The following is a 17007-nucleotide window of genomic DNA, read 5'->3' as shown; positions in this document are numbered from 1 at the left end:
GACAAACAGTCATCATCATTAATCACGTCGACAATCTACTGGCAAATCCTTTTCAATCCTTGTCATATGATGAGAAATTATAGATAAAATGTATCGGTGCTCATCGGCCATTGGACATAAACATTACACAAGTTGGAAAACACAAATTCAACAATGAGTGGTTTGGAAGGAATCAGTGGCTAACGGCAAGCATCGAAAAGCAATCACTATTTTGCTTCCCCTGCCTGCTATTCGGTGGAGAGGGTGTGTGGTCAAAGTCTGGGTTTAAGGGTCTAATTTCCAAGCTTAAAAGGATAAACATTCACACGCAACACCATGGGCCAGAAAAGGTTGAATACATTGGCCATGCTGTTAATCCAGCAGCATGACTTCTACCGCGTTGAAAACAACTGGAAACTCTGAACTGGGAAATCTCAGACTTCAGTGAGTTCAAGACATCTGGGAACTATGAAAAAAACGAGCCCAGACTTGGAAAATAAGTTTTGAACGGTCATCCAACTCGGAATTCCAAGTCGGAAACTTGGGCCTCTTTCTAGAGCTCCGGCCTGAAGACCACTGACCTAATGATTCAACCTTGTTTTTTTCAGAGTTCCCAGTTGTCTTGAAAGCACCATAAATGCAGAGAATGCCAGACTTTGATGACAAAGTTGTATGACAAAATGTGCCCACAAGAAGGACCGCCATGCCACCTTCCTGTTCAAGTGAGCACAGCACAACAATGGTGAGTCCAAAAATGTCTTGTATTCTGCTGGATATAAATGATGTAATATGCCAGGGAGATATGTTACTGTAGCTAAGAAAGTAATACTAAGTGTATGTTGTGTAGTAAGCTGTTAGTAGCCCATGTGCCTCACCCTAATGATTTGGTCCCTTTCCCCCTCATAACTGGTGGTGCACATGTAGCCTATAGCCTGTTTTAGAGAAATATCATTGACTATTGTAAGAGATTTCATTGTCTGCTTATACAGTGCATTCGGAAAGTATTCAGACCCCTAGACCTTTTCCACATTTTGTTACGTTACAGGCTTATTCTAAAATTGATTAAATAGTTTTTTCCCCCTCATCAATCTACGCACAATACCCAATAATGTCAAAGTAAAAACAGTTTTTTATAAATCTATGCAAATTTATAAAAAATAAATAAACTGAAATATCACATTTACATAAGTATTCAGACCCTTTACTCAGTACTTTGTTGAAGCACCTTTGGCAGCGATTACAGCCTCAAGTCTTCTTGGGTATGATGCTACAAGCTTGGCACACCTGTATTTGGGGAGTTTCTCCCATTCTTTTACATTTACATTTTAGTCATTTAGCAGACGCTCTTATCCAGAGCGACTTACAGTTAGTGAGTGCATACATTTCTCATACTGGCTCCCGTGGGAAACGAACCCACAACCCTGGCGTTGCAAGCGCCATGCTCTACCAACTGAGCTACAGGAGGCCATTCTTCTCTGCAGATCCTCTCAAGCTCTGTCAAGTTGGATGGGGAGCGTCGCTGCACAGCTATTTTCAGGTTTCTCCAGAGATGTTAGATCGGGTTCAAGTCCGGGCTCTGGCTGGGCCACTCAAGGACATTCAGAGACTTGTCCCGAAGCCACTCCTGCATTGTCTTGGCTGTGTGCTTAGGGTCGTTGTCCTGTTGGAAGGTGAACCTTCGCCCCAGTCTGAGGTCCTGAGCGCTCTGGAGCAGGTTTTCATCAAGGATCTCTCTGTACTTTGCTCCGTTCATCTTTCCCTCGATCCTGACTTGTCTCCCAGTCCCTGCCGCTGAAAAACATCCCCACAGCATGATGCTGCCACCATAGGGATGGTGCCAAGTTTCCTCCAGACATGATGCGTGGCATTCAGGCCAAAGAGTTCAATCTTGGTTTCATCAGACCAGAGAATCTTGTTTCTCATGGTCTGAGAGTCCTTTAGCTGCCTTTTGGCAAACTCCAAGCGGGCTGTGATGTGCCTTTTACTGAGGAATGGCTTCCGTCTGGCCACTCCACCATAAAGGCCTGATTAGTGGAGTGCTGCAGAAATGGTTGTCCTTCTGGAAGATTCTCCCATCACCACAGAGGAACTCTGGAGCTCTTTCAGAGTGACCATCGGGTTCTTGGTCACCTCCCTGACCAAGGCCCTTCTCCCCCGATTGCTCAGTTTGGCCGGGCGGCCAGCTCTAGGAAGAGTCTTGGTGGTTCCAAACTTCTTCCATTTAAGAATGGTGGAGGCCACTGTGTTCTTGGAGACCTTCAATGCTGCAGAAATGTTTTGGTACTCTTCCCCAGATCTGTGCCCCGACACAATCCTGTCTCTGAGCTCTACGGACAATTCCTTCGACCTCATGGCTTGGTTTTTGCTCTGACATGCACTATCAACTGTTGGACCTTATATAGACAGGTGTGCGCCTTTCCAAATCATGTCCAATCAATTTGTAGAAACATCTCAAGGATGATCAATGGAAACAGGATGCACCTGAGCTCAATTTCGAGTCTCATAGCAAAGGGTCTGAATACTTATGTAAATAAGGTATTTCTGTATATTTTTTTATATATACATTTGCAAAACATTCTAAAAACCTGTTTTCACTTTGTCATTATGGGGCATTGTGTGTAGATTGATGAGGATTTTTTATTTTATTTTTTATTTTAGAATAAGGCTGTAACGTAACAAAATGTGGAAAAAGTCAAGGGGTCTGAATACTTTCCAAATGCACTGTATGCCCCCTTTATTTATCCTACGGTTCTGACTTGGGGTACAGGGAGAATACTGTAAGAAAGGCCTATGTTCTGAATTCTGTCGCTGTACATTTCTAAAGTGCTGAACAAATAGTTATATTGACTATGTCCGTCCTAGCTCGCTCATTAATCTCTTAATCGAAATTACGGATTGCCTCTTATCCGCTCATCATTCCCTTATGCCATAGTTTGTACATTTCAATTGTTAGTAGAATCCACATTTGTTTAAGCAAGTCAGCCATATCAGCTACACTACCTGTCAAAAGTTTTAGAACACCTACTCATTCAAGGGTTTTTCTTAATTTTTACTAATAATAGTGAAGACATCAAAACTATGAAATAACACATATGGAATCATATAGTAACCAAAAAAGTGTTAAATTTTTTAAAATATATTTTATATTTGAGATTCTTCAAATAGCCACCCTTTGCCTTGATGATAGCTTTGCACACTCTTGGCGTTCTCTCAACCAGCTTCACCTGGAATGCTTTTCCAACAGTCTTGAACGAGTTCCCACATATGCTGAGCACTTGTTGGCTGCTTTTCCTTCACTCTGCCGTCCGACTCATCCCAAACCATCTCAATTTGGTTGAGGTCGGGGGATTGTGGAGGCCAGGTCATCTGATGCAGCACACCATCACTCTCCTTCTTGGTCAAATAGCCCTTACACAGCCTGGAGGTGTGTTGGGTCATTGTCCTGTTGAAAAACAAATGATAGTCCCACTAAGTCCAAACTAGATGGGATGGCGTATCGCTGCAGAATGCTGTGGTAGCCATGCTGGTTAAGTGTGCCTTGAATTCTAAATAAATCAGAGACAGTGTCACCAGCAAAGCACCCCCACACCATAATACCTCCTCCTCCATGCTTTACGGTGGAAAATAAACATGCAGAGATCATCCGTTCACCCACACCGCGTCTCACAAAGACATGGCATTTGGAACCAAAAATCTCCAATTTGGACTCGAGACCAGAGGACAAATTTCCACCAGTCTAATGTCCATTGCTCGTGTTTCTTGGCCCAAGCAAGTCTCTTCTTCTTATTGGTGTCCTTCAGTAGTGGTTTATTTGCAGCAATTCGACCATGAAGGCCTGATTCACACAATCTCCTCTGAACAGTTACTTGAACTCTCTGAAGCATTTATTTTGGGCTGCAATTTCTGAGGCTGGTAACTCTAATGAACTTATCCTCTGCAGCAGAGGTAACTCTGGGTCTTCCATTCCTGTGGCGGTACTCATGAGAGCCAGTTTCATCATAGCGCTTGATGGTTTTCGCGACTGCACTTGAAGAAACTTTCAAAGTTCTTGAAATGTTCCATACTGACTGATCTTCATGTCTTCAAGTAATGATGGACTGTCGTTTCTCTTTGCTTATTTGAGCTGTTCTTGCCATAATATGGACTAGGTCTTTTACCAAATAGGGCTATCTTCTGTATACCCCCCCTACCTTGTCACAACACAACTGATTGGCTCAAACGCATTAAGGAAAGAAATTCCACAAATTAACTTTTAAGAAGGATCACCTGTTAATTGAAATGCATTCCAGGTGACTACTTCATGAAGCTGGTTGAGAGAATGCCAAGAGTGTGCAAAGCTGTCATCAAGGTAAAGGGTGGCTTTTTGAAGAATCTCAAATATAAAATATATTTTGATTTGTTTAACACTTTTTTGGTTACTACATGATTCCATATGTGTTATTTCATACTTTTGATGTCTTCCCTATTATTATATAATGTAGAAAATAGTAAAAATAAAGATAAACCCTTGAATGAGTAGGCGTTCTAAAACGTTTGACTGGTATTGTATGTTTTTTTTAAAGGAAGTAAATGAGGCTGAACGAACTGTTTTGCTGCCAGACAAGGCTCTGCTGATAGCCAGGTGTAGCGGTGTTAAGGATTCACTCCATGGTGCTGAATAGAAAGCTCTGCTGTTGGGACAGCTTTATGTAGGCCTTAACAGTTTGTGGGCACCATTTGTCACCGTTATAGTGCAATTAATGTATTGTTTAGTGTTGTGGTTTTGCTGGCATGCATTTTTTTTTTAAAGATGAGTTTGCCCCACCAAAATTGCCCCACCAAAATTGACATTGCAATGAATAATGTTTCCACAGGTGATAATAAGCAAATTTCTATGAAATATTTACCAGCTCATTACATTTGGAATATAGGGGACCCAGAAGAGTCATTAAAATAAGGATATTAACCCAGATCTACTGCTCTATCAAAATAATAACAAATCTGAAGTAATTACTATATAATTACACATAGAAACACAATAAAAAGGTACAATATTTGTGTCAAACACAGACCTGTCTGGATAAAAGCTTGATCGGCAAAGACCTGACAAATGTAACATGTCTAAACTGACATAATGTAAGTCAGGTAGATTATATTTTGTTTACTAGTTTCAGCTGACAGCTTAAACTATACGCATAGAAATACAATGTTGTTACTAGAGCAATTACACTGTTACCAGAAGGACATAATGTAAAGTGTTACGGTAACCATAAATCTATTCCAATTGTCTCAGAGGCTTCAGTAATGTAAAGTGACTACAGAGAGACAGCTAGGTGGCAGGCTATAACTGTCACGGTTTCGGCCGAGGCTGCTCCTCCTCCTGGTTCGGGCAGGCTTCGGCGGTCGTCGTCCCCGGAGTACTAGCTGCCACCGATCTATGTTTCATGTTTGTTTGGTTTTGTCTGGATGTTGTACACCTGTGTCTTGTTAGTCCTCGTTAGTGTCCTATTTAGTTCTCGTTGTGTGTGCTTGTCGTTGTGTGTGATTGCGCTTCTGTTTCGTGTTTGGAGCTACATTTTCCCTCCAGTGTTTTGGAGAGGTTATTTTGCACATGTTTGTGCGCCGTTTGTTTTGTCGCCTGTGTGCGCCGTGTATTCGCCTTCGGGCTTATTGTGCTTCTGTCTTTTATATATATTGCACTAAAGCCTTTGGACTGAGCCTCTGCGTCCTGCGCATGATTCATACACCACACCCACCTTCAGCACGCCTTGACAGAATCACACACCTTAATGGAATCAGCAGGATCGGCAATGACGCCTGTGTCGCTCGAGGAGCATCTCCGTGGGCAAGAGGGCCAGATAAGACAACTGGAGACCGCTCTACAGGAGGTAATCAACACCTTGCACCGATGGGAGGCCAGCAGGGTACCCACACCTCCACCTACCCTGCCCACCCCATCGGTCGGTCCACCAGTCCCAGGTTCGGAACCCAGGGGGATTCGGCTCTCGCTCCCGAGGGCGTATGACGGAACAGCTGCCGGGTGTCAGGGGTTCCTCCTGCAGGTGGAGCTCTACCTGGCCACTGTACACCCGGTGCCCTCGGGATACGAGAGCGTTTCCGCCCTCATCTCCTGTCTCACGGGCAAGGCGTTGGAGTTGGCTAACGCCGAGTGGAGGAAGATGGACGCCAACACCATCACCTACGCCGAGTTCTCCCGCCGCTTCAAGGCCGTGTTCGACCATCCACCTGAGGGCAAAGCGGCGGGGGAGCGTCTAGTCCATTTGAGACAGGGGAGGAGGAGCGCTCAGGTGTTCGCTCTAGAGTACCGGACTCTAGCGGCGGATGCAGGGTGGAATGAACGGGCTCTCATCAACCATTTTCGATGTAGCCTACGAGAGGACGTTCAACGTGAGTTGGCCTGCAGGGATACCCATCTTACCTTCGACCAGTTGGTCGATATGTCCATCCGTCTGGACACCCTGCTGGCCACCCATGGACGTCCCGAGGGGAGTCCGTTCATTCCGCCCTCCGGCACCTCAGAGCCGAGCCCTATGGAGCTCGGGGGTGCCGGCGCTAGAGAACGGAGGAGGAGGAGCCCGAGGGGGCCTGTCTCCTGCACCAAGTGCGGTCGTGGAGGGCACACTGCGGCCAGGTGCTGGGGAGGGTTCTCCGGGGGAGAAGACAACAGGCCACGCACTGGGGGGGCCTCCCAGGTGAGTAGACGTCCCACTTACCCAGAGCTTTCTGTTGCGCACTTTTGTATACCTGTTTGTTTTCCACAGGTTGCACCTCATTCCCAGCATAAGGCGCTAGTAGATTCAGGCGCAGCTGGGAATTTTGTTGATCGGAAGTTTTGTTTTGAGTTAGGGATCCCTCTCCTACCTGTTGACAAACCTTTTCCCGTTCATGCCTTAGATAGCCGCCCGTTGGGGTCGGGGTTGATCAGGGAGATCACAGCGCCACTTCGGATGTGTGCGCAGGGGGGTCATGAGGAGACTATACATCTGTATCTGATCGACTCTTCTGCGTACCCAGTGGTGCTGGGGATTCCCTGGTTAAGCACCCCTGCTATTTCGTGGCAACAGAGGGCTCTCGATGGGTGGTCTGCTCAGTGCGAGGGGCGATGTCTGGGTGTTTCCGTGGGGGCGACTTCGGTGGAAAGTCCAAACCAAGTGCCCGCACTGCACATTCCGCCTGAATATGGGGATTTAGCTCTCGTGTTTAGCAAAACTAGGGCGACGCAGTTGCCTCCTCATAGACAGGGGGATTGTGCGATTGATCTCCAGGCAGGAGCAGCGCTCCCACGGAGCCATGTGTATCCTTTGTCTCAAGAGGAGAGAAAAGCTATGGAGACTTACATAGCCGAATCTTTGAGACAGGGATACATTCGGCCCTCCACTTCTCCCGCCTCCTCGAGCTTCTTTTTTGTGAAAAAGAAAGATGGAGGGTTGCGCCCGTGCATAGATTACCGTGGTCTCAATCAGATTACTGTGAAATACAGTTATCCACTCCCTCTGATTGCGACCATGACGGAGTCATTGCATGGAGCGCGGTTTTTCACAAAACTGGATCTCAGGAGCGCGTATAACTTGGTGCGCATTAGGGAGGGTGACGAATGGAAGACAGCGTTTAGTACCACGTCAGGTCATTTCGAATATCTCGTCATGCCATATGGGTTGATGAATGCTCCATCAGTCTTCCAATCCTTCGTAGATGACATTTTCCGGGATATGCAGGGACAAGGGGTGGTCGTGTACATTGATGACATTCTGGTGTACTCGTCTACCCGAGCCGAGCATATAACCCTGGTGCGTCGTGTATTGAGGAGGCTGTTGGAGCACGACCTATATGTCAAGGCAGAGAAATGTCTGTTTTTCCAGGAGTCGGTCTCCTTTTTGGGTTATCGGTTGTCCGCGTCAGGGGTGAGAATGGAGGTGGATCGTGTGTCCGCTGTGCGTAATTGGCAAACCCCAACTACTGTAAAAGAGGTGCAGCAGTTTTTGGGCTTTGCGAATTACTACCGGAGGTTTATCCGGGGTTTTGGACAGGTGGCAGCTCCCATCACGTCCCTTCTGAAGGGGGGTCCGGTGCGCCTGCAGTGGTCAGCCGATGCGGACAGGGCCTTTAGGAGACTGAAGGACCTGTTTACGTCGGCTCCGGTGCTGGCGCATCCGGATCCCGCATTACCCTTTCAGGTCGAGGTAGACGCGTCTGAGGCTGGTATAGGGGCCGTTCTCTCTCAACGGTCCGGCACGCCACCTAAACTCCGCCCCTGTGCTTTTTACTCAAAGAAGCTCAGCCCGGCGGAGCGTAACTATGACGTTGGGGACAGGGAGCTGTTAGCTGTAGTTCAAGCCCTTAAGGTGTAGTTCAAGCCCTTCAAGCCCTCCGCTTCCCGGATGTAGTTCAAGCCCATTGGCTTGAGGGGGCTCAACACCCTTTCCTCATTTTGACTGACCATCGGAACCTGGAGTACATCCGGGCAGCGAGGAGACTGAACCCTCGCCAGGCTCGATGGAGTATGTTTCTCACCAGGTTCGTATTTAAAATCACGTACATCCCTGGGTCCCAGAATGGTAAGGCGGATGCGCTGTCCCGGCGGTATGACACGGAGGAGAGGTCCGTTGAGCCCACTCCCATACTACCGGAGTCTTGCCTTGTGGCACCGGTGGTGTGGGAGGTCGATGCCGAAATCGAGCGAGCGTTGCGTACCGACCCCAGCCCTCCACAGTGTCCTGAGGGTCGGAAGTACGTTCCGCTCGAGATTCGGGATCGACTCATTTACTGGGCTCACACGTCACCCTCCTCTGGACATCCGGGTATCGGCCGGACGGTGCATTGCCTTAGCACTAAATACTGGTGGCCCACTTTGGCTAGGGATGTGAGGGTTTATGTCTCCTCCTGCTCGGTGTGTGCCCAGTGTAAGGCGCCCCGACATCTGCCCAGGGGTAAGTTACAACCCCTGCCCGTTCCACAACGACCATGGTCCCACCTCTCGGTGGATTTTGTGACAGACCTTCCCCTCTCTCAGGGGAATACCACCATCCTGGTCGTTGTGGACCGGTTCTCTAAGGCCTGTCGTCTTCTCCCTATGTCGGGTCTTCCTACTGCCCTACAGACCGCTGAGGCCCTATTTACCCACGTCTTCCGGCATTACGGGGTACCCGAGGATATAGTGTCTGATCGAGGCCCCCAGTTTACCTCTCGTGTTTGGAGAGCGTTCATGGAGCGTTTGGGGGTCTCGGTTAGCCTTACCTCAGGGTACCACCCGGAGAGTAACGGGCAGGTAGAACGTGTCAACCAGGATGTGGGTAGGTTTCTGAGGTCGTATTGCCAGGACCGGCCGGAGGAGTGGACACGGTACATTCCCTGGGCCGAGATGGCCCAGAACTCTCTCCGCCACTCCTCTACTAACCTAACCCCCTTCCAATGTGTGTTAGGTTACCAGCCGGTTCTGGCATCTTGGCAGCAGAGCCAGATCGAGGCCCCTGCGGTGGATGATTGGATGAGGCGCTCGGAAGAGACGTGGAACGCTGCCCACGTCCACCTGCAGCGGGCCGTCCTTCGTCACAAGGCGAGCGCCGATCTCCACCGCAGTGAGGGGCCGGTGTACGCACCCGGAGATCGAGTCTGGCTCTCTACCAGAAACCTACCCCTCCGCCTGCCCTGCCGGAAGCTGGGTCGGCGGTTTGTGGGGCCCTTTAAAGTCCTGAGAAGATTGAACGAGGTGTGTTATAGGTTACATCTACCTGTTGAGTATAAGAATATTAACCCCTCGTTCCATGTGTCTCTTCTCAGGCCGGTGGTAGCTGGTCCACTCCAGGACAATGAGATAGGGGAGACTCCTCCGCCCCCACTGGACATCGAGGGGGCTCCGGCGTACACCGTTCGGTCCATCTTGGACTCTAGACGCCGGATGGGGGGTCTCCAGTATCTCGTGGAGTGGGAGGGGTACGGCCCGGAGGAGCGGTGCTGGGTGCCGCGGAGGGACATCCTAGACCCATCTCTCCTGTCGGAGTTCCACCGGGACCATCCCGCGCGCCCTGCTCCGCGTCCTCCTGGTCGTCCCCGAGGCCGGGGTCGGCGCACGGCTGGAGCCGCGCGTCAAGGGGGGGGTACTGTCACGGTTTCGGCCGAGGCTGCTCCTCCTCCTGGTTCGGGCAGGCTTTGGCGGTCGTCGTCCCCGGAGTACTAGCTGCCACCGATCTATGTTTCATGTTCGTTTGGTTTTGTCTGGATGTTGTACACCTGTGTCTTGTTAGTCCTCGTTAGTGTCCTATTTAGTTCTCGTTGTGTGTGCTTGTCGTTGTGTGTGATTGCGCTTCTGTTTCGTGTTTGGAGCTACATTTTCCCTCCAGTGTTTTGGAGAGGTTATTTTGCACATGTTTGTGCGCCGTTTGTTTTGTCGCCTGTGTGCGCCGTGTATTCGCCTTCGGGCTTATTGTGCTTCTGTCTTTTATATATATTGCACTAAAGCCTTTGGACTGAGCCTCTGCGTCCTGCGCATGATTCATACACCACACCCACCTTCAGCACGCCTTGACAATAACCACTTTATCTCTTTTGATATCCTCAGAGAATGTGTCTGCATACATTTGACAGTCAAATTCTTTACTACTATACCTAACGGTAAAACTTAGCTACCTAGAGCAGCCCAGTGTGTAGATTAGTCTTCTATGAAATAGATTACCTCTTCAACATCCTATGCAATAAAGGCCTTTCCATCATAAGGAATACCAAATTATGAGTTACCCAATAAGCCAGAGGCTATATAAATTCAGCAACTGTATTTTTCAATGTAATGAACTAAATCCATATTTTTGAATTAATATATCCCTCTGTGTAACTGATTCACTGAACAAGTAAGGGATGTCACAGTGTGGTAGTGACAGTGGGGTAGTAACTCTTACCTGTGGGGTAGTTGCTCTGAAGGTGGCCCCTGCAGTGGGGGTGGCAGTTCGGGGGGAGATGTTGTTCTGGGCCTGGGCCTGGGCTTGGGCCTGTGCCTGGGCAAGGGCTTGCTGAGGGACCATCACTAGCTGACCCATCTCAGTGCGCACCAACACCATTCCTAGAGTGCAGACAGAGCAATCACAAACAATATACTCAGTCAAAGTCAATACACTGTCCTAAAAGGCACCTGGGCTGGCTGTCAATGAAATGCACCTATTTCAGTCACATAGTGACCCTAGAAAGTGACAAGGGGATCACGTTGAATTTACGAAACAGTAGTCTAAATTCTGATGTCATGTTCAATCTGCCCATGAGAGCAGTACATGCCATTTACATCAGCATCAAACAGAACGAGAAATAATAGAGCTTTTATTAAACAGTGTACCTGTTACTGAACATAAACGCCTCAAACAGATTTCCATAAGCCTCCTCTAGCTTAACTCAGAGAAAATGTAACTATATCATACTACACATTTTCTCACTAACACACAAAAGCTACTTTAATCACTGGACATTTTGGGTAGGCTAATGGGTATGCTATAAGAGTAATGTCCAGACACAAGTAGACCTGATGTGACTTAAGAGTATATGTAGATCTATGTGCACACAGAAAGTAGCCTCCTGCACTCTGCGGAGGAGCAGGAGGCTGAAAATATTTGGCATGGGTCCTCAGATCCTCAAAAAGTTATACAGATACACCATTGAGAGCATCTTGACTGACTGCATCACTGCTTGGTACGGCAACTGCAAGGCACCTGACCGCAAGGCGCTACAGAGGGTGGTGAGTAAGGCCCTGTACATCACTGGGGGCGAGCTGCCATCCAGGACCTCTATACCAGGCGTTGTCAGAGGAAGGCCCAAAAATGTTTCAAAGATTTCAGCCACCCAAGCCATAGACTGTTCTCTCTGCTACAGTACCGCACAGCAAGCAGTACCAATGCGCCAAGTCTGGAAACTACAGGACCCTGAACAGCTTCTACTCCCAAGCCATAAGTCTGCTAAATAGCTAATCAAATGGCTACCTGGACTATCTGCATTGACCCTTTTTGCACTAACTCTCTTGCACTCTATGCACACACACTGGACTCTACCCACACACTCATACATACTGTACTTACACTGACACCCCAACACACACATACACTACATAATTACGCCCACACACACATAACATGTCCACACACGCATACTGACGCCACACACACACTCACCACATACGCTGCTGCTAATGTCTATTATATATCCTGCTGCCTAGTCACTTTATCCCTCACTATATATTCAGTGCCTTCAGAAAGTATTCACACCCCTTGACTTTTTCCACATTTTGTTATGTTACAGCCTGAATTTAAAATACAGTAGATTAAATTGAGATTTTTTGTTACTGCCTACACACAATACCCCATAATGTCAAAGTGGAATTATGTTTTTTGAAAAGTTTACAAACTATTTAAAAATGAAAAGCTGAAATTTCTTGAGTCAATAAGTATTCAACCCCTTTGTTATAGCAAGCCTAAATAAATTCAGGAGTAAAAATGTGCTTAAGAAGTCACATAATAAGTTGCATGGACTCACTCTATGTGCAATAATCGTTTTTAACATTATTTTTTTATGACTACCTCATCTCTGTACCCACACATACAATTATCTGTAAGGTCCCGCAGTCGAGCAGTGCATTTCAAACACAGATTCAACCACAAAGACCTGAGAGGATTTCCAATGCCTCGCAAAGTAGGTCACCTATTGGTAGATGTGTAAAGATGTTTTAAAAAGCAGACATTGAATATCCCTTTGAGCATGGTGAAGTTATTAACTACACTTTGGATGGTGTTTCAATAAACCCAGTCACTACAAAGATACAGGCTTCCTTCCTAATTCAGTTGCCAGAGAGGAAGGAAACCGCTCAGGGATTTCACCATGAGGCCAAAGCTGACATTAAAACAGTTACAAAGTTGAATGGCTGTGATAGGAGAAAACTGAGGATGAATCAACAACATTGTAGTACTCCACAATACTAACCTAATTGACAGAGTGAAAATAAGGAAACCTGTACATCAGAGGAGGCTGGTGGGAGGAGCTATAAGAGGATGGGCTCATTGTAATGGCTAGAATTCAATAAATGGAACAGAGTCAAACATGTGGTTTCCATTTGTTTGATGTGTTTGATTCAGTCTTCCCAGCCTGGTGCAGGTCTACAATTTTGTTTCTGGTGTCCTTTGACAGCTCTTTGGTCTTGGCCATAGTGGAGTTTGGAGTGTGACTGTTTGAGGTTGTGGACAGGTGTATTTTATACTGATAACAAGTTAAAACAGGTGCCATTAATACAGGTAACGAGTGGAGGACAGAGGAGCCTCTTAAAGAAGAAGTTACAGGTCTGTGAGAGCCAGAAATCTTGCTTGTTTGTAGGTGACCAAATACTTATTTTCCACCATAATTTGCAAATAAATTCATTAAAAATCCTACAATGTGATTTTCTGGAGAAAAAAAATCTCATTTTGTCTGTCATAGTTGACGTGTACCTATGATGAAAATTACAGGCCTCTCTCATCTTTTTAAGTGGGAGAACTTGCACAATTGGTGGCTGACTAAATACTTTTTTTCCCCACTGTAGCTCCTCCCACCAGCCTCCTCTGATGTACATAATACAAATATTCAAAAACATTAATCCTGTTTGCAACAAGGCACTAAAGTAATACTGCAAAAAATGTGGCAAAGCAATGAACTTTTTGTCCTGAATACAAAGTGTTATGTTTGGGGCAAATCCAATAGAACACATTACTGAGTACCACTCTCCATATTTTCAAGCATAGTGGTGGCTGCATCATGTTATGGGTATGCATGTAATCATTAAGGACAGGGGAGTTTTTCAGGAAAAAAAAATAAACAGAAAGGAGTTAAGCATAGGGAAAATCCTAGAGGCAAACCTGGTTCAGTCTGCTTTCCACCAGACACTGGAAGATGAATTCACTTTTCAGCAGGACACTAACCTAAAACACAATGCCAAATCTACACTGAAGTTACTTAACAAGACAATGAATGTTCCCGAGTGGCCGAGTTACAGATTTGACTTAAATCAACTTGAAAATCTATGGTAAGACCTGAAAATGGTTGTCTAGCAATGACTCACAGCTTTAATCACTGCAAAGGTGCTTCTACAAAGTATTTAAATTAGATATTTCTGTATTTCATTTTCAATAGATTTGCTAAAATTTCTAAAAACATGTATTCACTTTGTCATTATGGGGTATTGTGTGTAGATGGGTGAGATGTTTTTTTTAAATCCAATTTGAATTCAGGCTGTAACACAACAAAATGTGGAATAAGTCAAGGGGTGTGAATAGTTTCTGAAGGCATTGAATAGGTACCTCAACTCCCTCGTACCCCTGCACATCAAATCGGTATTGGTACTCCCTGTATATAGTAGCAATTCTATTTTTACTCGTTATTTTAAAAATGTATTCACTGTGTATTCATTCCTCATGTCACTATTTCAATTTTTTATCTTTAACTCTGTTGTTGGAAAAAGACCCGTAAGCATTTTACTGTTAGTCTACACCTGTTGTTTACGAAGCATGTGACAAATACAATTATTTATTTTCAGAGCTGATCTGATTGGTCAACATACCAAAATATCAGAATTAGGCTGTCTGTGTAAACGCCACCTCTGTGGTCAGTAAAGATCCCATGGCTCTTATCATAAGAGTAGGGGTGTTAACCCCAGTATCCTGGCTAAATTGCCAATCTGGCCCTCATACCATCATGGACACCTAATCATCCCCCCTCCTCTCCCCTGTAACTATTTCCCAGGTTGTTGCCGTAAATGAGAATATGTTCTCAGTCAACTTACCTGGTAAAATAAGGGTTGAATAACATAAATAACCAAATAGTCTCTTAAACAGCACGTTGCATGTGCTCTGTCCCCTTCACTGTTCTGAGCCTGTCTGAACAGCCTCATAGACAGGTGCTTACTCATTTAAACCCCAGAGTTAGAAAAACAGATCAGGTGAACTTGCTAAACAACTGCTGAACTTTTAACTTGCCAACTCCAACTCATAAACAGGTAACCTGAATTGAATCCTCTGGAAGCAGGCAATCAGAACACTGTAAATCCTTTAGACCCAACCTCAATCTCAGTCAGAAAAGTGAGCCTCAAATCATCAGAGCACGACTGGCTCATTGTTTTTAAATGCACACAGCATGGATTCATTCAGACTGTTCATTTAGCGCTGCCAAACACATGGAGACCGAATCACGTGCCACACTGAACACATAAGGAACAGTGGATTGTCTTCAGGCATGTATTGGTGAGATGAGATGCAATATAGTCTAGCGGTTGAGAAATGCTCATTAACTCATAAATTGCCAGACAGTGATGTGTTCTGGGCCATGAGTTCCCTGCACTCCAAGAAACTTCTCTCCTTCATTTAACTGAGGTTTGAATGATTCTGCAAATCAGAGTATATCCTCTGTAGCTCAGCTGGTAGAGCACGGCGCTTGTAACGCCAGGGTATTGGGTTCGATCCCCGGGACCACCCATACACAAAAATGTATGCACGCATGACTGTAAGTCGCTTTGGATAAAAGCGTCTGCTAAATGGCATATTATTATATTATTATCATATCAGAGGTATGCATATCCAGCTATTTGTATATTTTAAATGTGTAACTTTGAGAGACAAAAATCCATATTGTGATAAATTGCCTGAATTGATGTGATAACGATAAATAGAACGAGTTTATAACATTAATGTGCACCAGTTTGTTTTATTATCCTTTAAACTACTACTACTAGTTTGATGGTTGTAGCCATCAATTGTCCCATTAACAACCACCCATATTAGCAATCTTATTTCATTTCAAACTTCACATTTCTCTAGTATAGGCTACTTATTGTAATGTACGATATCAGCAAAATGCCTGCGATAAGTGATCGGTATTGACGGTGTCGATAATTTTCGTTTTTTTATGTCCCAGCTCTAATCCATTTTCTCTACTGAGTCAAAGTTTCTTGAGCAGCATGAAAGAATGAGCACATACAAAATGCATGAGTAGACCTATCTGTCTGTCTGCTGGGCCACCACACTGATATTGTTTCTAGAGGAACTTGAGTGGCTCTTTCACGTGCCTCATGCAGCTCAGAGTAACAACTTTGAGACATGAATACCAATAGAGGAGATCATGTCTGGTGTGTTTTTTATGTATTGCCATTTCATTAAACTTGCCCATTGGCAAAATATGCGCATGCTTGTGATGTGAGAAAAGTCATTTGATTGGGTGATATCAAGCAGATTTGTGGAACTTTCTTAGAACTGGGATGATGCATGCCATTGTGTACTGTGTTCTGTCATATTGTCAATGCCATTGAAATATACTGTATATTATATACAGTATACCGGTAGGCATTTTTGTCACCATACCAACTGAGCAGAGAACATTTTGCTCACATGCAGTCTTGGTTGTGATATTTGTGTTGTGTTGATAATGGGTGTCATGATTCATGTAATAACTTTATTCAATTTCAGGTATGTCTCCAACATTATACAGAATTAACCTAAAATCAATACAAATGTAAAGACGTTTTTTTACAACCAAATCTCTATTTTTTAATGTAAATGTAATGTTATAGGGTCCACCTTTTTTGTGATTTCACTAGTTTTTGAGAAACTTATACCAAACAGCAAATCACTTCCTCATCCTTGTTGTGTAGCATGTGGGCCCCGAAAAAACATGAACAAAGGTTCCAAAAACACCCAAATACGTCCTTTTAAAAACGGCAAAGTTCTCAGTATAGTGATGCAGGTCTTTAGATGTTGTACACATGAAATTGTGTAATTCCGAACTTTATCCACAATGTTATATTCCCTTTTGCGTGACTCAAGACGTTTCCCCTATTCAGCTGTTCCATTCTCCATGTAGCCTTCTGCTACAGGTAACTGCCTAAATAAAGGAAACACCAATATAAAGCATTTTAATACCATGTTGGGACACCACAAGCCGCAAGAACAGCTTCAACGCGCCTTGGCATAGATTCTACAAGGGTCTGGAACTTCCTGTGTGTAAGCACCCCATGCTTTCAGTATACGTTGTATCCCTCATTTA

At 45.3% G+C, this 17007-nt stretch overlaps 1 protein-coding gene across 1 annotated transcript in view; it reads right to left on the bottom strand.

Moving 5' to 3' along the window:
• LOC311128539 (transcription initiation factor TFIID subunit 4-like) overlaps positions 1–17007 on the bottom strand; it is a gene marked incomplete at its 5' end in the record, with an annotated part of 93060 nt that overhangs the window by 74101 nt on the left and 1952 nt on the right. Inside the window, one exon of the mRNA XM_084160730.1 lies at positions 10869–11029. Coding sequence (XP_084016856.1) covers positions 10869–11029 — 161 coding nt within the window. The remainder of the gene's footprint in view (positions 1–10868; positions 11030–17007) is intronic.

Source organism: Coregonus lavaretus (genome assembly GCF_964263955.1).
Source record: "Coregonus lavaretus genome assembly, chromosome: 4".
Lineage (NCBI taxonomy): Eukaryota > Metazoa > Chordata > Actinopteri > Salmoniformes > Salmonidae > Coregonus > Coregonus lavaretus.
The sequence above is the reverse complement of the archived record's forward strand: the minus strand, read 5'-3'. Positions and strand labels throughout refer to the sequence as shown.